This window comes from Amaranthus tricolor, chromosome 17, assembly GCF_026212465.1.
Source record: "Amaranthus tricolor cultivar Red isolate AtriRed21 chromosome 17, ASM2621246v1, whole genome shotgun sequence".
In the NCBI taxonomy this organism is placed as follows: domain Eukaryota; kingdom Viridiplantae; phylum Streptophyta; class Magnoliopsida; order Caryophyllales; family Amaranthaceae; genus Amaranthus; species Amaranthus tricolor.
Genome location: NC_080063.1, coordinates 11,285,123 through 11,308,955, shown reverse-complemented (window position 1 = coordinate 11,308,955; position 23,833 = coordinate 11,285,123). Strand labels below are relative to the sequence as shown.

Below are 23,833 nucleotides of genomic sequence, written 5' to 3'. Positions count from 1 at the left end.
TACAAAACACGGCCAAACTATATTTAGTCTCATTAACACCGTCTGTCATAATTTATATTCTTGCACGATTCTAAATTCAAATCATACATTGATTATCAAAAAAGAAAAAATCACTTGTACAATGAATGAACCAAACTTTGACAATTTTAGTCAATTACAAAAATAGTAAATTACTTATGTTGCCTTAAAACAAACGCAAATAAAGAAGAAATTAGCTTCCCTAAAAAAAACTGATGAAATCAGCAGACCTATATGCTATATAGTCTAAGTAAATAATGGTGATTTATAATATTAATAAATTATCCTTATTTGAAAATTTTTGATAGGATTGAGCTTTTAAATATTTTAATTTATTATTATTTTTTTTATTTTATTAGTATTTGTTAATTTTTTTATAGTGATTTACAAATCACGATCACTGATTTGAATTTTTGTGCTATGAACAAGCCTATAATTTTTGACTTGCCAATAGATTAGAAGATTACTATAGACAATAATGATTGAAATAAAAAGGGATGATAATTAAATAAATACTTTCTCCCTTTCACTCAAAATGTCTCATTTATTTTTTACGCACTATCTAATGTACTTATTAAATGCTTAATATTCGTTATTATGCATAACGAACTATTATAAAAAGTGGATATTAATAATCTGAATCAAACAACATCTCACTTGACTATGTTTTAACCAATAAATTAAAAATAAAATAAAATCAAAAGTGTTAAAGTAAATAGTGTGAAAAAAGGAAATGTCCCATTTTGTATGAGATGGAGGAAGTATATTATTGCATTCCAAGATAGGTTGAACAAAGAAATACAAAGTACAAACTCTTTAAATAAAAAATTTTAACTAACGGAGTCACAATGTGTCCTACAAATAGGCATGGCCACGGTCCGGGTTGGTCCGGTTCCGTTCCGGTTCCATCCGGTTCCGGTTCCACCCGGTTCCGGTTCCATTTGGAACCTGTCGCGAACGGTTCCGGTTCCGGTTCCGGTTCCGGGCGGTTCCAAACGGTTCCTTAGCGGTTCATGAGGCGGTTCCGGCGGTTCCAACTCACGGGACGGGCGGGTCGGACCATCGGTTCCATTTTAATTTTTTCTTTAAATTTTTGTATAATAAAAAAATACTATAATATCGCGGACGTACCTTTGATGATTACTTGATTATTAGCGAAATTCATTGCATGTCAAGTTGTCATCGTTATTGAAATATTTACTAAAATGAATGGAAAAAAATTAATTAATAAGAAACGAATCAATGATAATGTCGATAAAGATGATTAATAAAAAAAGAGGGAGAAAATGGACTTGAACCTAGTACCCAAATGAATACTAAGCTGCCTACGTATCCCGAAGGAATCAAAGCCCACGTAGTTCTTTGTCATACCTTTTATTTATAGTTGTTGAGTGTTGATTCATCGTTGTCGCTTGTCGGATTGATCCTATTCGTCTTCGTCATCATCATGTGGTTGATATTGATTAGATGCTTCCGCTGACTCTCCTCCTGACGATGATGAAGTTGTATCCATCATCATCCATGGATCATCATCGTCGTCTTGATCATCATCGTTCCTTAGTCCTTGTGTTCGTATCTCCGCTTGGTCCCAATCTTTCTTGCAAACACATATTTGAATACTATGTGGAGCAAGACGAGATCGCTTTTCATCCAGAACTCTTCTACCTGCACTAAAAGCAGACTCCGACGCAATAGTGGACGCGGGAATTGCAAGGATATCCTTTGCAATTCTCGATAAAATGGGAAATTTAAAAGATTTTTCTTTCCACCACTCCAAAATATTATAGACACTTGGGTCTATTTCAAAGTGGTGTTTTAGATAACTATCTAGTTCTAAAAATGTGGTCGAGGAAGAAGAAGATCCTACAAAACTATCATCTTGCGTCATTATGTTAGCAATTACTGAATTATAGAAAGAGGGACGAGCCGAAACGCTAGCACGCCTAGACATATCGCGTTTCGGGTTATATACACTAGCGTAAAATTCATACAGTTCAGCTAAATATTTTTTACATGTTCCGACATAATAAGCTACATCGGAAGACGGGCGATCTAACGCTTGATAATAAAATCCTATTACTTTGGTTAGGACCTCGGTTTTAAAACGTGGGTCCAAAATGGTTGCGATTCCATAAATGTAAGGAAAATCGGTAAAATATGATTTCCATTTTTCCATCATTTCAGCAAGAATCGGCCTTAATTGTGGGTTAGTATCTTCTTGTCTATGTTTAAGCAGGTGATAAAAAATAGTAATACATTCACTTATTACTAAGTGAACGTTCGGTTCATAAACATAAGAAAAAATCTTAGTCGCGTGGTCATACGCTTCTAATATGTTATGTACACCTATTGCTAATTCCCAAGTTTCATCAGCTATGAAACTATCTGTACACTCACTATATAGTTGTGTTATTACTGGGCGATAAGCAATCGCCTTTCTTAATAAATCGTTCGTTGACCCCCAACGTGTAGGAGTATCTAATGACCAATACACTTTTTTAAGTTGGTATTGGTCACATAATTGTTTATATCTTCTTTTAATCTTTCCGATCCTAAGCCATTTTACTATATCCCTAATTGGTTCTAATAATTCACTTAATTGTTTTATACCTACTTGACAAGATAAGTTAACTATGTGCGCACAACAACGTATGTGTAATAAATGATTAATTATGTAACTAACTAAATTAAGAAATAATTAGAAGACTAATTATGTAATTAAGAGAATAATTGCGTAATTAAAGAATTAAGTAGAGAGAGTAGGAGAAGAGATGAGTTGTGAATGAAAATGATTGAAAGTGATGAGTATTTATAGGATGGATTCCAACGGCTCTCTAACGGCTCTCTAACGGCTAGTTTGGCTCAACGGTTCCATGGAACCGGTGGGCCGGTTCAACCGGACCGGTCCCGGTTCCGGTTCCGGTTCCGGTTCCATGGAACCGTTGAGCCGGTTCAACCGGACCGGTCCCGGTTCCGGTTCCAGAACCGGTTCCATGGAACCGTTGGACCGGTTCTCCCGGACCGGTTCCGGTTCCAACCCGCGGGTTTTTTGGCCCGGTTCACGACGGTTTTTTCCGGCGGTTTCACGGTTCCGGCGACTTTTTTCCGGCGGTTTCACGGTTTCGCGGTTCGGGGCGGTTCGGAACCTGTCGCAAACGGTTCCGGTTCCGGTTCCGGTTCCAAGCGGTTCGGGACCGGTTCGGTTCCGGGTAACCCGCCCCGTGGCCATGCCTACCTACAAACATAGGAAAAAAAATTATTAACTTAGAAAAAATAACCCACTAAGATGACAACTATTTTCAAATAACTAATTGATCAATTAAACCATTCAACAAGGTGGCGAAAGAATTGATTTTTTTTATACAACTCATTTTATATGAAACTGTCCCAATACTGAGTTGAGTTCATATAATTAGTTTAATTTTATAATTAATCACTTTAAAATTGTGAGGGATCACATTAATACTCTAATAGCATATTTGGTAATCGGTATTAGATATGTATCATGTCATTCTCGTGGTAATGGAAATTTTCATTTGATCATAAAACTTTTTTTTTTTTATAATTTTTCACTACCACTTAATACCATATGTTCAAATGGCAATGCATTGAAATAAAAACGTGATTGATGAAGGATGAATGACCATTAAAATTAAACTTATCAAGAGATATTTCAATCAAAATTACACTAATTTTTCATTATATCATTCACTATTAAATAACGATTAGCAAAACATACCATAAATATATACATATGAGTCACCTCAATAAAGATATCTCATTTACAAATTTTTGTTTCTTATGAGTGGTAAGAATTGAACCCGAGAAAGCTTTATCCAAAGTCTACAGACCACAGTAATTCTTACAAACCGGTCTATATAAACTCCTCTTTTATCATCTTTTTCTACAGATCAAAAATTCTCAAAACCCTTAATATAGTACAGTATTACAGAAATTAATCACTAATATGAGAATTTTACAAGCTTCTATCATCGTAATCCTACTATCAACCTTAACCTTAACCCATGCAACCACAATTGACGTGTTCAACAACTGTGGATACACAGTATGGGCCGCGGCCTCTCCAGGAGGTGGCCAGCAACTAAACCCAGGTGAAACCTGGCAGTTAAACCCCGCACCCGGGACAAGTATGGCCCGTGTGTGGGGCCGCACAGGTTGCACCTTCGATGCCAACGGCAACGGCCGTTGCGACACCGGAGATTGCGGAAAACTCGTATGTGACAACGGGAACTGGGGTACAGTTCCCAAAACCTTAGCCGAATACACACTAGCTAACCCGACGGATACCATCGATATTTCGCTTGTCGAGGGGTTTAACATCCCTATGGATTTCAGTCCTACGAGTGGATTTGGTGGGAAATGTAAGAGTATAACGTGTAATGCTGATATTAATGGGGAATGTCCCCAAGAATTAAGGGCAACTGGTGGGTGTAACAATCCGTGTTCAGTGTTTAACGAGGTGAAATATTGTTGTACATCTGAACGTGGGTCTTGTGGGCCCACTGATTACTCTCAGTTTTTTAAGACAAGGTGCCCTGATGCTTATAGTTACCCTCAAGATGATGAGACTAGTACCTTTGCTTGTGCTTCTGGAACCAACTACAAGGTCACTTTTTGCCCTTAATTATTTGCATGCTATTAAATATTATGCATGTAAACTAAAAGTTAATTATATACTATTTCGTATTGTAAGATCAAAGATATGGAGTTATTTGTATCGACAATAAGGTAGAGCCTTTGGGTATGTTTGTACTTTAGTATTATCATTTTCTTTCATTGTAATTGTGTGTTATTTGCGAGTTATAAAAATTAAGTATTCAATTATATATTCTTGCATTGTAATTGTGTGTTATTTGCGAGTTATAAAAATTAAGTATTCAATTATATATATATATATATATATATATATATATATATATATATATATATATATATATATATATATATATATATATATATATATATATATATATATATATATAATTAGATGAATTATTATCTTGAATTTGAGCTAGGGTGCTCGAATTGTTGAGTATAGATTGCAATTCAACGTAGCATTTTAAAAGTATATTTATTAATTATAAAGAAAAGTATGAAAACAATTAAAGATGTAATATTTATATATTTTATTTAATATCAAAGCGTTAGGAAATAAATTTTAGTATATATATAAAGAAAATTAAATCAGATACACTAAATGATTAAAAAACTTTAAACTACTAGCAATGAATGCTTTATTTTGAATTTTCTCACTATCTTAAAGTTTGGGCAAGGCTAAAGAATTTAAAGATATCAACTTTTTTTAAAAAAAACCTAGTATAATAAGGATACAAATTTATGAAATCAAAGATTTTTAAAAATAAACAAAGAAAATTGATTTTATCCTAGTTGGAGATTAAGCATCACTTTTTAAAAAAGATTATAGGTTCAATTCTCATCTAGTTATTTATTTTTTTCTATTTTATAATATATTATGAAAAATGAACCAAAACCTTAAAGATAAAATTGGTGATTCACATGGTGACCCAATTCACCTTTAGCATCAATTTTTATATAGTTTAGACCTCAAGTCTTCACCCACACAAGATACAATAACAATTCGACAACTACTTCTAGCGGATTCAAGTTGAAAAACATAGACTAGAATTAACCATCTAGCATCAAATTGAAATGAAAGCTATATGAATCTTACTAATGGTGAAAAAGAATAAAAACAATGAGAAGCGGATTGCGCACAACTAATAACAAAGACAAACACACACAGGCAAAAATACAATGATTTAATGGTTTCTTGGACACCTCCTTATCAAATTTCTCTCTTTGACAATGTTTGAACATATATACTTTTAAGCTTAAAATATCCACCGTTAATGGAAACTACTCATCTAATACAAGATACTAAATGTTACTCTAACCCTAGTTTTTTTCCTTTGTAGCCTTCAGGTACGTTATAATCTTTTTTAGGCCCTCCTTGTATGTGGTGTCAAATATTCTACTTGAATTTATGAGGGGATGGAGATTCGAATCTATAACCTCTAATTGCCTTCTAACATCATGTCAACAAAACCAAAAACTATACTCCCTCCTATTTAAGCTAATAGTCCCATTAATTTTTAGGCACTATTTACTTATCACTCTTAATTTGTGTTAAAATACAGTCATGTGAGATCTTGTTTGATTCGTCTTAATACAAGGATTATTAATATCAACTTTTTATAATTTTTAATTAAGAATAATTAAAGATATTAAGAATTAAAATGTTATTTCAATAAGTGTGAAAAACTAAATGGGAATATTAGCTTGAATAGGAGAGAGTATTTGACCAATAAAAAAAAGTTTAATTGTCTTCTCGAAGCCGTTTAATTCCATTGCAGAAGTCGAAAGTCGATTCCAAAATCGGAAGTCGAAAGTCGAAACTTTGTGGATCCATTCGTTCTCCTCACACTACTGCAGAAACATCAAACCTCCGTTAGCCAAGGCAACAATCCCTTTCCCTTTCTTTCTCTATTCATCTTCCTTGTTTTGCGCTTAACTCTGATTATTATTACTGCATTTTTGTGAATTGTTTGCAGCAATCTATTAATTTTGAGCTCGTTATGATTTCGAAGCAGATCTGTATATATTGCTCATAAAATCCCAGTTTTTTTGCTTTAAATTAAGCGATTTTGGGATTTTTGCTTTTGTTCTTCTCTGTTTGTGTGATATGACTTTTGTTATTTTGGGGCGTTTGAATGCTAATTTAGATATGGAAAATGCTTATTTTTTCTCAATGTAAAGATTTGATTATTAATTGTGTTAGATTTTGTTTTTAAATGTGCAAACGCTAATTCAATCTTAAGAAATTGAGCTAACCTATCTTTGAAAATTCACAATACTTTCAAGTTAATTAATCAACATACGACGCTAAACTGACAACCAAAGAGGGGAAGATACTGTATTCATCATAATGTTTGACTTTTACTGCCAATGTGATAGTAAATTGTGCGCGGAATCAGGCACGCCCTTAGTATTGTTGTGAACTTGGCTTCACTGAGAAAGTAAAAGATGGAGATGAGGGAGATGAAACAAAGCAAACACACACAAGCACAAACAATGCAAGCAAAATTATAAACAAGTTCTTTATGGTACCTTAAGGTACCCTTTCCAAATCAAATGATTTGTTTTTCATAATGATAGTTTAACAATTCTATTAAGCACACACTCTCTATACTTTGGATACAACTTGGTGCACACCAGTTGAGTTTCCTCACATACAAGATCATTCTCTCTCTATGGTTCAACAAGCAAACCAAAAATGAGTTGCTTGCGCTCTTCCATGTACTCTTCTACTGACCTTGGCACTTTACCAACCTTCTTTATAGGCCCAAAGAGTCAATAGCATTAAACCTCATGGTCCCCAAGGTCTTCACGCGTGGGAAAAAAGCAAGGCGTGACACACATTGCTCATTCGAGCATGACCATTGTTCGTTCAAGCAAAGATGATTTTTGCTTGTGTTAAGTTTGTTTGAGCACCTTGCTTTTTTGCACAAATCTCTACTATGCAATGCTCTCTTTCATACTCAATTACCCCTTAAACTTGCAATTAAGATGGAAATTAGAGAGAAGAAACAAAGACAACAAATACATAAGCACCAACAATGCAAACAAGACACAAAGCATGTGTTTTATTATAACTTAAGGTACCTTTCCCAAATCAAATGATTTAAAAAACTCCCTTTCAGCAGAAGTGAGAGTAGGGCGGATGGCTCTTTTAAGCTAGCTCACATGGACCTTTGGGGGTTTATATTTCTTAATAACAGTTTAACAATTACATTAAGCACTCACATTCTCAAACTTCTATGCCACATGAGAAATAGTAATAGAAAAGAATCAATTTGGGCTCATGACTGGAGGATCCACTACTGAAGCTATTCATGTCTTGAGGAGTTAGATACTTGATTAGGGATAAAATCTAGTCGGAGACGCCAAATTTGTGTCCTAGACCATAAGTAGTTGATCTCTACCTTTTTTATTGTTTGTGTCTATAGGATTTTTCACTAAATTTCTTTAGCTTATGTTATTAGTCTGAATACTTTTCTTTCCCTGTCTTGTCTTGCTTTTGCCGTGTCATGCCTATGATGTATTCTAGGTTTTCAGTTTTCTTTTATATGTCTTTCTCGAGCTGAGGAGCTTTGTGGCTGCAACTTCTTTTAGAAAAGTTATGGTCTTTTGTATTTCGTTCCTCCTTAGATTTTGTTCGTATCTTCTATAAGTGATATATATTGGATTTGATGATAATGAAAATGATGACACACCCTCTCAAATAGACTCTCTAGTGTTTGGATCCAACTTAATTGCACAATGGAGTTTCATCGCATACAAGCTCATTCTCTTATGGTTCAACTACCATAAACAAGCCGCTTGCTCTCTTCCTAATAATCTTCTTCTTGCCTTAGGAGCCTTTTTTATAGGCCCAAGGAGTCAAAGCATTAAACGTCGTAGTTGCAATAGTCTTCACACTTATAAATTATAAAACATACAAACAAGGCCTGACACTTTGCCCATTTGCCATTGCTCATTCAAGCATAGCTATTGCTCATTTGAGCAAAGGTGATTTTCTCCTTTTTGTCAGATGCAACACTCGTGTGAGCACTTTGGCGGCTTGTTCGAGCAACCCTTCCACGTAAGTTTCTTCTTTGCATCAATATCTTCTATGCAGTGCTCTCTATCACTTGGCCTTTTTCCTTATCCAAATGAGCCTTTCTTTCATGATCAATTGTCTCTTGAACGACAATTCAACTAACTTTCAGCTTAGCTCATTTTGGTCTATTTTAACTTTTCCAAGCTTTCATTGCTTGGGTCTTCACTACAATGTATTCTTCTGGTCTTTGAAGAAGGTAATGTTTATTCCCATGTAAGAGTGTTCCTTAATGAGGGAGATAGTGATGATTATACATGCCTTTTGTTATAAGTGGCTTTATGCTTTCCGTTCAAACTAGGATTAAACAAGAGAAAAATGACCAAGGTTGAGGTTGGACTCACTGTCTGGTCAAATTCGCATTCATTACATTTTGAGGGGGTGTGATATGAGAAGTGGTAATGTAATGCAAAGGAAATATATGTAGAGGAATGTTGAGTGTTATTGCTATAAGTTTGATACAATTATAAAAGGTAACTAAAACTCTAACTGGTTAAATTTTTGAATTTCTCGCGTAGAGATAATGAATAAACTATTACGGCATCACTATTAGATTTCTTTTTACCTGGTATATGGGAAAATGATTGGTTAAAGAAAACAGAAACATTTGTGTATTACCATTTCCGGATAACAAATTTATACACTAAACACCCCTAAGTTGATTGAAACTGAGAACGTAAAGCCTATATATGTATCTGATACAAGAGCTAGTGAGATGTCTGACATTTCCTTTTGCTCGAGTAAAAGTAGGAGCATCACTAAAAAGAACTAAATGTGAGATGGAAGTACATTGTTTAATTTCTGTTATGTAAGCCATCAAACTGATTTATTAGCATTTTAGCATTTGGCTGAATATGTGAGAATATTTCTGTGCATTGGATAGATGCTCTGCTTTGTATAAATGGGAATTGGGGAAGATCCAAGTGAGGGAATCACTAACAGAATCCAAATGATGATTTCTGATTTGCAGTGAATGGGTTTGTGGACCCTGATTGAAGGACTCCTGCTTTTTGCAAATGCATTGGCTATACTTAATGAGGATCGGTTTCTAGCTCCTAGGGGGTTGAGTTTTGAGGCTACAACAGGCAGGAGAAAGTCACTCAAACAGCGAGCTGTGGAAATGATATATTTTGCTCAGTACATGAGGTTGCCCTTGATTATCACAAACATTGTCATCATTGTATTAAAGTTGGTCTCCGGATGAGGTAATGGAAAATCAAGTTCATTTTCATTATTCCCATTGAACGTAGGAATTACATGCGAATATATTGCATATGTTATCTAGTTGTTTAGCCTTAAGTGTTTTCATGAATCATGATGAATACAACTGTGTGACTATTGTGTTTTAGATGACAGTTGCAAAACATTTATTATATTGCTAAATACATTTGATAGTCTAAAATAGATAGGCATAAAAAGTTCCACAACTGTATTTTTGTTTTCAAGCTTGGCAATTGACTGTTGGCTTTTTAATTTGGCTTGTTTGACTAGCCGGAAATGTTGGCTTTTAAGCTAGCTAAAAACCCCTGCTGTTTATGGAGATGTTTGAGAAATTTAGGTATTGGCTATTGGCTGTTTATTAGAGAGAAATCGAGTCAATAAGCCAAAAATCAACAAAAAGAATATTCTATATGGTAAGCACTAACTATTACAAAAGGCGAGTGGTAGTAATTCTTAAATTTTTTTTCCACAAAATAGCACTCAACTCTTAGAAAATTAACTACAGTAACATTATGAAGGTAAAAACGTTCAATTTCTAAGTTTTGGTAAAAGTCATAAATGCCCCTAATAAATCCCAAATGTAAAGCCCAACTTAATGGAAATTAAACTTAACGAAAATGTTACTGTAGTTAATTTTTCAAGAGTTGTGTGCTATTTTGTGGAAAAAATTTGAGATTCATTTGGAGCATTTATGACTTTTACCAAAACTTGAAATTAAACGTTTTTACCTTCATAATATTACTGTAGTTGATTTTCCAAGAGTTGAGTGCTCTTTTGTGGAAAAAATTTTAAGAATTGCTACCACTCGCCTTTTGCCATAGTAGATGCTTACCATATAGAATATCCCAAAAAATAAATGGGGGTAGCGTTTTTGTTTTGGCTTAAAAGCCATTTACTAAACACTTTTTGGCAGTTTGATCAATTAACAAGCCAAAGCCAACCAAAAAGCTAAGCAAAAAGCCATGAACCAAACACGCCCATATATCCGGAAGATGGTACTTTATTTTGGTCTGTTAGTTCTCTGTTTGACAGAAAGGTTTCTTAAATATGTTATGCTAGATCATATCTAAGACAAAAATACAATGAGCTTTACCATTAGATTCTAGATCATGTGCTGATGCACGCCTTGTCCTTAAGTTCTGGAGACCTTATAAGTACAGCACATTGAATAATATTAGACCTATATCCCATAAATGCTGAGACAAACATCAAGCGCAGATAAGCAAGCAACGATGCGGTGCAACTACACACGATTTCCTGTGGATCGTTCTAAGTGACAGCTGTGGTACTTGTACATACTGTATTAGTGCAGTTGTTTTTGACCTTGAAAGTGGTGGTTGCATCTTGCACGGATGCTTAGATTAGAGATAAGATAGAGATTTCATATTGGACAGTGAAGGATCTTCAGTCTTTGATCTTTGAGAATGGAGACCAAGAAATTTATGCTAATTTCATCATCCACTTCAATGCTGTACATCCCTTGTCATCACCTCTTTAACTTATCACGATTTTACAATTGTAAGTTAGTTGTTCTGTTCAAGTATAAACTTATTTTTAATATTGTCATTTGTCAATTCTTGATTATAGTTGTTAAAATATTAGAAGTATTAATGAGTATTATTGCTCTTGGCTTGTTGGCGCCCTAAAACTAAAACTGAAAGTATGATCAATAGCGATAGTAGTTTTATCAATTTTAATTGTTATTTGGTCTTTAATGTTATTTATTTGCTTGTTATTATTCTAATGTAAATACAGTATGATTTTTTTTTTATGGATGTATTTGTTTTAATTTAAAAAGTGTACAAAATCTTTTACATTTTCATCTCTTCAAGCCACCACCATGCTTGACAATAAATGTCAGTCAAAGCTCACCACTAAAACCCGCTCACACACGCATACACAATTTCAAATATGGTAAATATTTATTTTTATTTTCAATAAACTTTTCTTGCAATTTAGTGACTCACTAAATCAAGATAATTACTAGTAATACAGAAAAGATAAAGCTAAGTGGAAATCTATCCACTTATTGTCTTATTCATAATAATACAACATTAGTAAGCTTTATTTAATTAAGGGCAAAATGTAACCCTATAGTTGGTTCCAGAAGGGCAAGTAAAGGTACTGGTAGCATCATCCTTAGGGTAACTGTAAGCATCAGGGCACTTGCCCTTAAAATACCTGGAGTAGTCAGTTGCACTGCAGCTCCCTGAATTACAGCAATAATTATCAGTTTTAAACACAGTGCAGGGGTTGTTACACCCACCATTGGTCCTAAGCGGGCCAGGGCATGGGCCGTTAAGGTCAGCCCTGCAAGAAGGCCCTCTACTGCACTGGCCACCTTCAGGCAAGAAGCTCATAGGAACGTTAAACCCATCGACTAAGGAGATATCGAAAAAGTCTAAGTTGTTAAACTGTTTTAAGGCATACTCAGCTAATGTGTTAGGGGGTGTTCCATAGGCTGTGCACTGGAGTTTCCCACCACAGTCTCCTGTGGTGCACCTGAGCCCGTTGGGCCCAGTGACTGTACAACCAGTACGAGCCCAAATGCGAGCTCCGGTTTGGCCGGGGTTAGCAGTGACAATCCAAGTGGCACCAGGGTTCATTTGGCGGCCACCACCAGGGACGGCAGCGCCCCAGACGGTGTATGGGCAGTTGTTTTTGACAGTAAATGTGATTGCGTTGGACGGAGTAGAAAGTAGGGAGACAAGAACTAGGAGAAGGGTGGCAATGGGGATGGATTTCAAATGATTCATATTGCAGAGAGGAGGATTAATTTAAAAGATAATTGTGTGGGTCTAGAGAACTAATATGGTTGGGTATTTATAGCATTAAATTGGAATATCATGGAGATTTAACTAACAAATTAAGATATCATAGAAAATAGTCGTCATTTCTTAGCTAACATCAAAGACTAATGTCATAGAATAGTCGCCGAGTCTTGGCTAAGTTCTAGCGTTCCTTGTAGAGCTAGAGAAATTAATATTTTTTTGTCCCCCGAGATTGCTCCTCTAGGAGTGGCACAGAGATTAAGAAAGTGGTTGAATGTATTTTTTAGGGAGGTATTGTAGTGAGGTTGGTATTCTTTAGCGTGGGTAATTATAGGTTTTATAGTAGAAAATAGAAATTCTTCCTTAATGATTTTATAATTGAAATCTATAATTTAAAATGAAATGCTCCTTTTCGTAACCTTAATGAATTTGTATTAAAATCATCCAAAGCAAATAAGTCAACATATATGTAATATGTTATCTAGTAACCCTTATGATTAAGCGTCATAATGTTGAATAGCAAGGTTGGCTCTTCAAATGGTTGTCACTATATCAAATCTACATTGTGCTCATGTATGTTTGCTCCTTACGTAACATGAATTTGCAAGTTTTGACCCGACCCTAAAGTTAGGGTCTACTTTGAACTAGGGTTCAGTTTTGGTCTGACCCTACCGTTAGGGTCTATTTTGGATCAGGGTTCGATTTTTGACTCGATCCTGAAGTTATTGTTTGTTACCTTATGGCTTATAGGGTTCAAACTCAATTTAGACCCAGAGTTGTTCCTACTTCTAGTCAAGGTAGACCTTCGTCTAGAGCTCATAGCTAAATAGGGACTCAATAATCGAAAATTTTGGTTAATTAAGTCTTAAAAATATTTGCAACCTATGGTTAGTTTTTAATCAATTAATAAGTATACAACACATCTATATATATAATTATATTTATAGTATATAGGAGTCCTTATCCATTATTTTGCCATACACTCGTTAAAAATCAAAATCTACCATTCATAAAGAGAGTTCGTTTCTTTCAGTTTGCCAAGGGCTAATAAAATACTAAAAACGACATCATTTAAACCCTTAAATGCACATCTCTAGACCGGGAAATTTGTACTAGCTTCCTTATCTACCTCATGGGCTATGAAGAATTGAAGATTCCTTATCAAAAAGCTGGCCCTGCCCTCGAATAAATGCGAAAATTTGAATAAAATAAGATTATTTAACAATTTAGTTCCAAAAATAAGCTTCGTGAAAACTTAATTTCCATAAAATAAAAATAAAAATAAAATAAAAGCCATAAGTCGCTGTTACTAACAGCGACTTAAGGAGTTGACCAACTCCTTAAGTCGCTGTTAGTAACAGCGACTTTAAAGTTAACTAGTCAACTCCTTAATCTCGTAGGTTAGAATGAGGAAGTAACTGAGAACTGGAAACTTAAAACGTATTAAGTCGCTGTTACTAACAGCGACTTAAAAAAATTTATTTTTTATTTATTTATTTATTTTTTAAGTCACAGTTAGTAACAACGACTTACTCCAATGCTAGGTTTGGATGTACGGACGCTTATTTTGAGAATTAAGTTTTCACGAAGCTTATTTTTTGAATTAAGTTGTTTAATCATCTTATTTTATTCAAATTTTCGATAAATGCGTTATTTGGGCATGTTTTTGGGATAACCTTTTGAGCCATGAGTGTGGGCTTTTTTGGTTGTGTTTTAGTTTTTTTGTTAATTGTTTCTAGGAGTAATAAACTTACTTTTTGCCATTTTGGTGATTTGCTTGGAAAAATCACACTTTTTTATCTTAAAAAATTTTCACCATTTTTTTTTTATAATTACCGAAAAAAGAAATTTAGCGATAAAAATAATCGAACTTATCGGCAAAATGCTGACAAAATGGCGACAAAAAAGACAAGAATAACTTGGTGACATAAGGTTTTGTCGTTCTTTTTTGTTGCTAAAAAGCACCATTCTATTTTCTAGTGTATGATCACCTTTTTATTACTAATTATTTAACATTTAAGTGACATTAACTTGTACTCCTACAAGATATTATCTTTTGAATTTAAGTACCTTTGTATTTGAAAAAAAAACATCTACATGGTGTCCTGAATATTTTGCTTTTCTACAATTTTGAATACTTGAATTTAATTTTTACATGGTAAATAATATATTGAAAAAGACTATCCATGTGCCTTAATATATTGAAAAAGACTATCCATGTGCCTTAAATTATTTCGTTGAAGTTTTAATTTTGGTTAAAAAAAGATAAATAAAAAAAATTTTGAAAAATTGATGGCATTTTTAACCTACAAAAATGATGTCTTTAGGAAAAATGCAAGAAATTAAACAAATTTTAAAACTATAAATCGGCTGAACTTTTTATTAATTTATTGAATTTTTTAAGATAAATATTTGGCTATTTGGCATTTTTGGAAAAATAGAGAAACTGCCTATTATTATAATACTTAAATATGACAATGAGGCTTTATAATCTTTCAAAACACATCCATTTCAACAAACTGCCGCCATGCTTGACAAAAGATATGGGGCTATTTGATAAATGCTTTCTTAGTTGATTCTTTTTATTTTAATATTTTTTTTATTTAATCAAAAGACCAAAAGAAAAGTACTTCATTTGGTAAGTTAAAATAAAAAGCCAAGTTTATTTGATTAGCATTTTTCATTAGCTTTCGGTTTATTAGGCTATTACACTATTAAATAGTCAACAATCAACATTTAATTTTATCAAACACTATTTTCTAAATAGTTTACTTATCCAACTAATTTAAAAATCAACACTTTCAAATAATTTGACTAAAAAATCAATTGTTAATAGTCACCCGATCAGTCAAAGCTCACACACAATTTTCAATATAGATATCGTAATTTTTGTTTGATAAACTTCTACTGCAAATTGCAATATATTTAGTGACTTACTAAATTATATTTAATTATTAAAAGTACATATAAAACAGAGTGGATATATCTATCCATTTATTCATAATAATACAACATTAGTAAGCTTTATTTAATTAAGGGCAAAATGTAACCCTATAGTTGGTTCCAGAAGGGCAAGTAAAGGTACTGGTAGCATCATCCTTAGGGTAACTGTAAGCATCAGGACACTTACCCTTAAAATACCTGGAGTAATCAGTTGCAGTGCAACTCCCAGAATTACAGCAATAATTATCAGTTTTAAACACAGTGCAGGGGTTGTTACACCCACCATTGGTCCTAAGCGGGCCAGGACACGGGCCGTTAAGATCAGCCCCGCAAGACGGCCCTTTACTGCACTGTCCACCATCAGGCAAGAAGCTCATAGGAACGTTAAACCCATCAACTAAGGATATATCAAAGAAGTCTAAGTTGTTAAATTGTTTTAAGGCATATTCAGCTAATGTGTTAGGGGGTGTTCCATAGCCAGTACACTGGAGTACCCCACCACAGTCTCCTGTGTTGCACCTGAGCCCGTTGGGCCCGGTGGCTGTACAACCAGTACGAGCCCAAATGCGGGCTCCGGTTCGGCCGGGGTTGGCGGTGACAGTCCAAGTGGCACCTGGGTTCATTTGTTGGCCACCACCAGGGACGGCAGCGCCCCAGACAGTGTAAGGGCAGTTGTTTTTGACAGTAAAGGTGATTGCATGGGAAGGAATAACGGAGAGTAGGGCAATAAAGAGTACTACTACTAGGGTATTAACAATGGCCGCCATGGGAATGGATTCAAGCTTAGTTTGAAGATAGGTATAATAGCTAGGAAGATGAGATTGTGTGGGTTTAGAGGATAAGATGGTTGGGTATTTATAGCATAAATATGGAATAGAGATTGAAGTAATGGAGTAAGATATCATAGACTAGTCGTCATTTCCCTGCTAGCTTCATAGAATAGTCGCCGAGTCCTGGGCTCCTGGCTAACTTGTAGTATTTTATGTAGGCCAATAGAAACTTTATATATACTGGAAAACAAGCTGGTATTAATTCTACTCGTCTTATAGCATTAGAGAGTATAAATTTAATATAATACTGATGCTACCTCCTATTCTAATCATTTCTTTCATTTAGTTTTTCGCACTTACTTAGACAATATTTTAACCTTTAATATCACTTATTATTTTTAATTAAAAATTATAAAAAGTTCATATTAACAATCCTTAAATTGAGGCGAATCAAACAAATAAAATTCTATATGACTATGTTTTAACTTATATATTAAGAATAAAATAGTGATAAATTTTATCCTATTCAAATTACACTCTTTTTTTGAAAGGAACCTAATAATTCATCGATTAAAATGACATATGACATTTACAACAAAGTAACATTCAATCAAATACATAACAATTTTAATCAAACTAAATTTTATATTGAAAAAGTCACGATCATTATAAAGGAGATTGACACTGAAGCATTCTCTCAATCACATCGTTGCTTGATATATAGCTTCTTCCGAAAAGGGTTTTTTATCTGGTGTAACCTTGAAATAGAGATAAGTTTGAAACTATTGACTGTTTTAGCAAAATTAACACTCGTGGTATCATCATGTACCTTTTTACCATCTAACTCTATAATATAAAGATTATAAATTTTATTTGTAATTAAAAATTAAAAAACAAAAATAAAGAGAGCACTGATTATAGAGAAGAGAGTACTCAAATTTTTTGTAAAATTACATTCCTTTTTGTCATAATGGTTTTACTTCCTTTCTTTTAATCTCAACTATAAATTAATTTTTTCTTTTCATATATTAACCACTTATTTTCATCCTTTACTTATATTTTGTCTTATTTTCCAACTCACTTTCTCTTTCTACCAAACTTACATAACAAAAAATTATGGTTTTAATTCATTAAAACAAAAAAAGTACTATTGAAGTATTTTATAAATAAAAGTACCTCCTCTAACGCGCTTACCAATATTTCTATTTAAGTCCATCCTTTTATTTTCCATCTCTATATATTTCATTCTATCATTTAAAAAATTTATCTACATATTTTTTTCTCACTTTATTATTATTTCCGTACAGCTTAATTGTTTTACAATTTGCTTAATAATCATGTAATAGTTGGAAATTGAATTGGCATTATTTGGTCCATACCACGTAGCTGATCTTACCTCCACCAATAGACCATGAAACCAACTGGAATTTTTCCACGTCAACATCAATAAATTAGTCAATAGTTAAGTCACAAAAATTGTCTTTTGGCCGGAATCGACACCAAAGGATATTTCTCTTGATGCAAAGGCTGTTTGCTTAGTCCCACTAGTGAAAATTTTACAAAAATCCCAACACTTTTATCAATATACCGTGGACTTGTTTAACATTTACAAATTAGAAACATATATTTTTCCTTGTTTTTATTAGTTGTAATATTTTATTTTTCATGTTATTTAATGTATAATTTTAATTTTTAAAATATTTAATTTTATATGATAAAAATTTTAATAAATTAATATCATGAAAATATACATTAAAATGATTTAAATAAAATCTCACTTGAGTATATTTTATATATACATAGAAGAGTATATGGCAAATAACAACATTGTGAAAGTAATTTGCGAGACCTAATCAGTGGAGAGTGTTTTCGATAGAGTTGATCACTAAAATTAATTTGAAAAATAATTACATGCAAGAAATTTATGAAAACAATAATGCATATATAAAGATTTACCAAGCTTCATCTAACTAGGACCACGTACGTCCTCCTTGGTGGCATTTTTTTCAGTGATCAATGACCAAACTTGAACACTAAACACTCATGAAAGAAAATTACTATAATGAAAGATTACTAAACTTAATGTGCTTGAGGCTAGCTAGGGCTAGGATTTCTTATAAAATAATAAATGACAATATTTTCTGCCGGTAAAGAATTTATTGGCTTTAAGTTTTGTTTATACTAAGCGTTCCTCAATATATTTAGGATCCAATTCCAAGTAATTGTCTATTTTCTTGGAGGGTGGCTTATGAATTTGCAAGGTATCCTTTCTAGTGCTTTGACTCGTTCTTTCTTGGGTGTTCTATTCATGTAGATCTTCTTTTATAGTGTTAGTGCAAGTGTTAATTTTTCTAGATTAGGAGATGATTTTGATCATCTCATAGCCCACTCTATGGCTTACACATTGAAAGATGAAGTTGGGTGTGAAAGAAAGTATATGAGGGGCTGAGGTTTGGATCACTTCATGAGGAGATCAATATTATTTATAGAGAGTGTCTTGAACAGACAAAAAATGCCTTGAACAAGACAAGAAGATGCACAAGGAGGATTTTAATTCATACCTTAAACGAGGCAAGAAGTAGGATGAAAGGAAACCTAGCATATAATAAGTGAGTTTCCTTGGAGACTTGAATTTCTTTTATGTCACATTATTCTTACATGCAAGACACATGTAAGCCTTTTTTTTTTAAGGTTTAAGGACTAACAATATATGTATCTCCACTTAGTGGCTAAACTAATCCAGAATTATATCGGAGTATTTAAAATAGACGGTGGCTATCTGTGTTTACAACTAACAATTCACAACATAATTCATATAAAACATCTCTAGATCGTTGAGAATTATCCATTACAAAACATCTCTAGAGTTAAGCACACGTTTGTTACAACGACTTACAACTAATTAACAACTAATACTCACACTTAAACGAAAACACAAAGGAAATATGAAACATATTACGTTGTAGTGATCATTATCTTTGGAAACAGAAGTACATACTTCGTATAACATACATCATCTTCATACTCTCAAGAAGTAAGATCCTTAATTTGTGGATACCATTTTCATTTATTTTTTAAGACTATACTTTTATATCATTACTATCCCATTAGAGAGGGCCCTGGTTGATCAAGGGCAGAATGTTACCCTATAGTTGGTACCAGAAGCACAGGCAAACATGCTTGTTGCATCATCTTGGGGATAACTGTAAGCCCTAGGGCACCTGTCCTTAAAGAACCTAGCATAGCTATAATTGTAATCATTCCTGCACCCACCATTAGATCTAAGCTGGCCCGGGCATTGGGCGTTAATATCGGCCGAGCAAGTCGGGCCTTGGCACCCATTTGTGGGTAGGAAACTCATTGGAACATTAAACCCATCAACCAAAGAGATATCAAAGAAGTCTAGGTCATTCCATTGTTTAAGGGCATACTCAGCTAATGTGTTTGGGCCTTGCCCATAACCTGTGCATTGAAGTACCCCACCACAGTCTCCTGTGTTGCATCGAAGCCCATTAGACCCTCCGGTGTATCTGTAAGGGTGGAGCAAAAATTTAAAAAAAAAATTTAGTGTACAAAATCAATAAGTTAGAGATAAGTTATGTAAACGAATATAATCTAATATTTGAGAGTTAAGGCCCCTTTAATTTAAGAATTATATGCCATCAGACATGTTGCACGTGCAGAAACTACCTTCATGAGCAAAGCCAAGAGGAGTTGGCATGGACTAGCTCCCTCGCCTCACCCTCGTGATCCATTGTTTTAAGTTTTATTTAAAATTGGAAAAATTATTAGAAACTACTTTATTTATAGCTCTATTTGTAAAAAAAACCTAATATAATATATCTCTGCAAATTACTACCACTTAACAGAAAACGTGAATTGAACGTTAAGTTTTAGGGTTTGATCAATTTGAGAGGTTAAGTTGTCTATGTGGTTGTATCTTATTGGTCATTGTATTTTTAAATAATTAAAAATTAAAACAAATAATAATAATAATAATAAAATATTTGACGTCATTTTTACCCATTATAACGATATTTTTCAAAACATGGACGTCACGATTACCTTTATAAGGTAGCTCTTCCGAAAATCCAGTCGAAACAAATACTTATTCACCTATTTTCCAACACGTAAACCGAAAAAGATTTTTAACGTCTTTTTTACCCATGATAATGATATCTTTTTAAAAAACGGACTCCGTGATTATCCTATGGGTAGCCTTACGAAAATCCGGTCGAAACAAGTACTTATTCGCCTATTTTACGACACGTAAACCGAAAAAAATATTTAACGTCATTTTTACCCATCATAACGATGATTTTTCAAAAAACAGACATCGCAATTATCCTTAAAGGATATCTCTTTTAGAAATCCGGTCAAAACAAGTACTTATTCGCCTAATTTCCAATACATCATCATCATTATCATCCTAGTCAGTGTATCCCGCTCATAAAAAACTTATCAACAGGGTCTGAGGAGGGAAAGGCGGCGGCAACTCATACCCATAAAGGAGAGCGCGACCAAAGGAATCGCCCGGCTCGAGACGATAAAGAGACGTAACAACACAGGAAAGATAACTTAAATGCCTATTTTCCAATACGTAAACCAAAAAAGATTTTTAACGTCATTTTTACCCATCATAATGATATCTTTTTAAAAAACGGACGTCGTGATTATCCTTATGTGGTAACTCTTTCAAAAATAAATACTTGTTCCGATCAAATTTTCGAAAGAGTTATCCCAAAGGATAATTGTTACGTCCGTTTTTTGAAAAAATATCGTTATGATAAGTAAAAATGACATCAAATATCTTTTATTTTTTTAATTTATGTGTTTTTATTTTTAATTGTTTAAAAATACGAGGACCAATGAGATATTGCCACATAGACAACTTAACCTCTCAAATTGGTTAAACCCTCAAACTTAACGATCAATTAACATTTTATGTTAAGTGGTAGTCATTTGCAGAAAAATATATTACATTAGGTAGTTTTTAGAAAAAAAAAATACATAAGATAATTTTTTACAAATAGACCCATAATTTCTTCTAATTTTTCCTTTAAAATAAGTTTAAATCCTCTCAATATCAACTTTCTACTTGATTTATATTTTGACCCGAATTAACTTCTATTTCGTACTCCTAGTCTCTGACTCATTTAATTTGTAAGTAATTCCTATTTTGAATTGTATTATTCAATTTGCATTAATACTTCTTCTAGTAATAGTCTCCGCAAATCTCTTACAATTTGATCCAAAAATTTCTGACCACACTTAATATACTCACTACATATACAACTTATTTAGTATGAAAATATTTCACTATGAGACGGGCTTATATAATCAATTAGTTTATTTCTTTAATTGATTATCTTTAATATACTATATGGCCAAGTCAGACCAATAGTAATAGTCTTATCATGAAATCGTTTCCTTTAATAATTTATACTACAAATAATGCTTGAACGTCTTAGAAGAAGTGCAAATCAAATGGAAAAAAGGAGTAGTTACGCATGTGATGATCCTAGTATACCTGCATCCTGTACGAGCCCAAATCCGGGCTGCAGTTGTTCCTGGGTTTACGTTAAGTACCCAAGTGTCACCGGGGTTCATTTGTCGACCACCGCCGGGTACTGCAGCACCCCAAACGGTGTAGGGGCAGTTGTTTCTCACTTCAAATGTGGTTGCATAGATGGGTGTTACAACAAACAATAAGGTGGTCATTGTTAAGAAGAGAGGAATACGGACCAATTTTAGTAGGGTCATCTTGTAGTATATATAAAATATTGAGGAGAGGGAGATATTTTTTGTTTTGAATATATTAGAATGTTTTGATGATGAGGGTTTTAGTGTTAAGATAGTTAGGGTTTATATAGACAACTAAAGATGCATCAAAAAGAGGATTTATTATTTATTCATAGAGACCAAGACTTACATGTTATAGAGCATTATACTTTAATGCGCATGCACTTGATTTTCTTGGTACGATCGATATAAAAAATAAGTGTCCATTATTTCTATTGTGTGGAATTTGTACATTTTCTAAGAGATACTCCCTATCACTAATGTAATTTTTATCTGTCGAACGACTTTTTAATTACATTTATTTTATTTATAGTTATGATCTGTCGTCATTCAATCTGATTACTTTTATAAGTGGGATATATTAAGTATAATGATGATAATTACTTATTGCTATTCAATGATACTAATTTTCGTTTAAGAGTGTAGTTAGCTCGGAAACTCAAAACCATCAAATATGTAGTTTTTTCCACATATAGAAATCAATTACGATGGAAAATAGTTTTCCATCCCATTATATACATTTTCCTCGAAAATATAAAGGAAAACAACTTCATCTACTTTCTTACTCCCAAAATATCTATTTCTTCCTTTTTTTAGTATGAACGTTTTCATTAAACCAAACTAAATAAACATAATTTTAGCATTCACATTTTACATTGAGTAATTATTTATAAGAAAATTATTTTTCCACCAAATCAAACTCCACTTTGACAAAATCACTATACATTGTCACCGGTTGGGTGCAATTTTATGATCTTAGAACATTTGTGGAATGCACTCGTTGGTAGCAAAGAAAGTTAAATTCTTGATAATGCACTCCCTTTATTATATTTTTTCAGTCTTTTTGAATTTGTACAATATGATTTAAAATATATATTTGAGTTATATGGAGTAAATTCTAAGAAACAAAAAGAATAGTTGTAAAAAAAATAGCTACTCTGAAAGAGAGGTATTGTTTCTAAAAAATATGTTGTCCATTGTAATTTTTTTTCCACAAAATGTGTGCTACTTTTTCTTTTTAGTTTGTGTTAGAGTATTAAATTTGTTTTATTTCTCTTTTTGATCATGATCATATTTTTTCTTGAACTTTCATCCATAAATATTGTTTCGGTTATGAAACGAGGAAGTGGAAGACATGTAAGATACCGCAGGTGGGAGTGTTATCGGGAACAGCGATTCGTAGGAGGAAGCGACTCGAATCCCTGCAAAACAACACGTTAGCCTTGTCCGGGGGGTGATCTCCCGGAAAACCCCTCCGACGCTCAAGTCAGAACGTAGATCGGAAATTAATGAATGACAGATAGTAGAATGAATGCCAGAAGGAAGGTCGGGATTGGGATTGCTAGTGCTAGTGCTAGTGTTTGGGAAGGCTAAGGAAGTACTGTAAGCAAGGATACTAGGAAAGCTATTTCAGATGATCCTCCCTCCTTGATGATAGCCCCTATTTATAATGGTGAGGAAGGGAAGTTGCAGAAGAAGTGAACTATCATGGGAGTAGTGGGAGTAAGGGGAGGTGGACTGATCATGGGAAGAGTGGGCAGTTATTCATCTTGAAACAAAGAGAGCCATGCATTGTGGGAGAGTGGGGAGTTAGGGTTTTTTAGAGGTAA

General features: G+C 33.5%; 5 protein-coding genes across 5 annotated transcripts; 2 read left to right on the top strand and 3 right to left on the bottom strand.

Annotated features, from left to right (window-relative positions):
• Positions 1-3,938: 3,938 nt before the first annotated feature.
• On the top strand, positions 3,939-4,839 carry LOC130804818 (thaumatin-like protein 1). The gene has a single exon (XM_057669428.1). The coding sequence runs from the start codon at positions 3,986-3,988 to the stop codon at positions 4,661-4,663; it is 678 nt and encodes a 225-aa protein (XP_057525411.1). The 5' UTR covers positions 3,939-3,985; the 3' UTR covers positions 4,664-4,839.
• Positions 4,840-6,385: 1,546 nt separating this feature from the next.
• On the top strand, positions 6,386-11,725 carry LOC130804817 (uncharacterized). The gene is made up of 2 exons (XM_057669427.1): positions 6,386-6,517; positions 9,687-11,725. The coding sequence occupies exon 2, from the start codon at positions 9,690-9,692 to the stop codon at positions 9,918-9,920; it is 231 nt and encodes a 76-aa protein (XP_057525410.1). The 5' UTR covers positions 6,386-6,517; positions 9,687-9,689; the 3' UTR covers positions 9,921-11,725.
• A 122-nt stretch (positions 11,726-11,847) lies between these two features.
• Positions 11,848-13,890, bottom strand: LOC130804816 (protein P21-like). Its single transcript, XM_057669426.1, has one exon. The coding sequence runs from the start codon at positions 12,691-12,693 to the stop codon at positions 12,010-12,012; it is 684 nt and encodes a 227-aa protein (XP_057525409.1). The 5' UTR covers positions 12,694-13,890; the 3' UTR covers positions 11,848-12,009.
• Positions 13,891-15,552: 1,662 nt separating this feature from the next.
• On the bottom strand, positions 15,553-16,611 carry LOC130804815 (protein P21-like). Its single transcript, XM_057669425.1, has one exon. The coding sequence runs from the start codon at positions 16,554-16,556 to the stop codon at positions 15,741-15,743; it is 816 nt and encodes a 271-aa protein (XP_057525408.1). The 5' UTR covers positions 16,557-16,611; the 3' UTR covers positions 15,553-15,740.
• A 2,620-nt stretch (positions 16,612-19,231) lies between these two features.
• LOC130804814 (zeamatin-like) lies at positions 19,232-22,244 on the bottom strand. Its single transcript, XM_057669424.1, has 2 exons — positions 21,952-22,244; positions 19,232-19,951 (listed from the first exon to the last, which is right to left on the bottom strand). Exons 1-2 carry the CDS (start codon positions 22,182-22,184, stop codon positions 19,549-19,551), a joined length of 636 nt encoding a protein of 211 aa, XP_057525407.1. The 5' UTR covers positions 22,185-22,244; the 3' UTR covers positions 19,232-19,548.
• Positions 22,245-23,833: the final 1,589 nt, after the last annotated feature.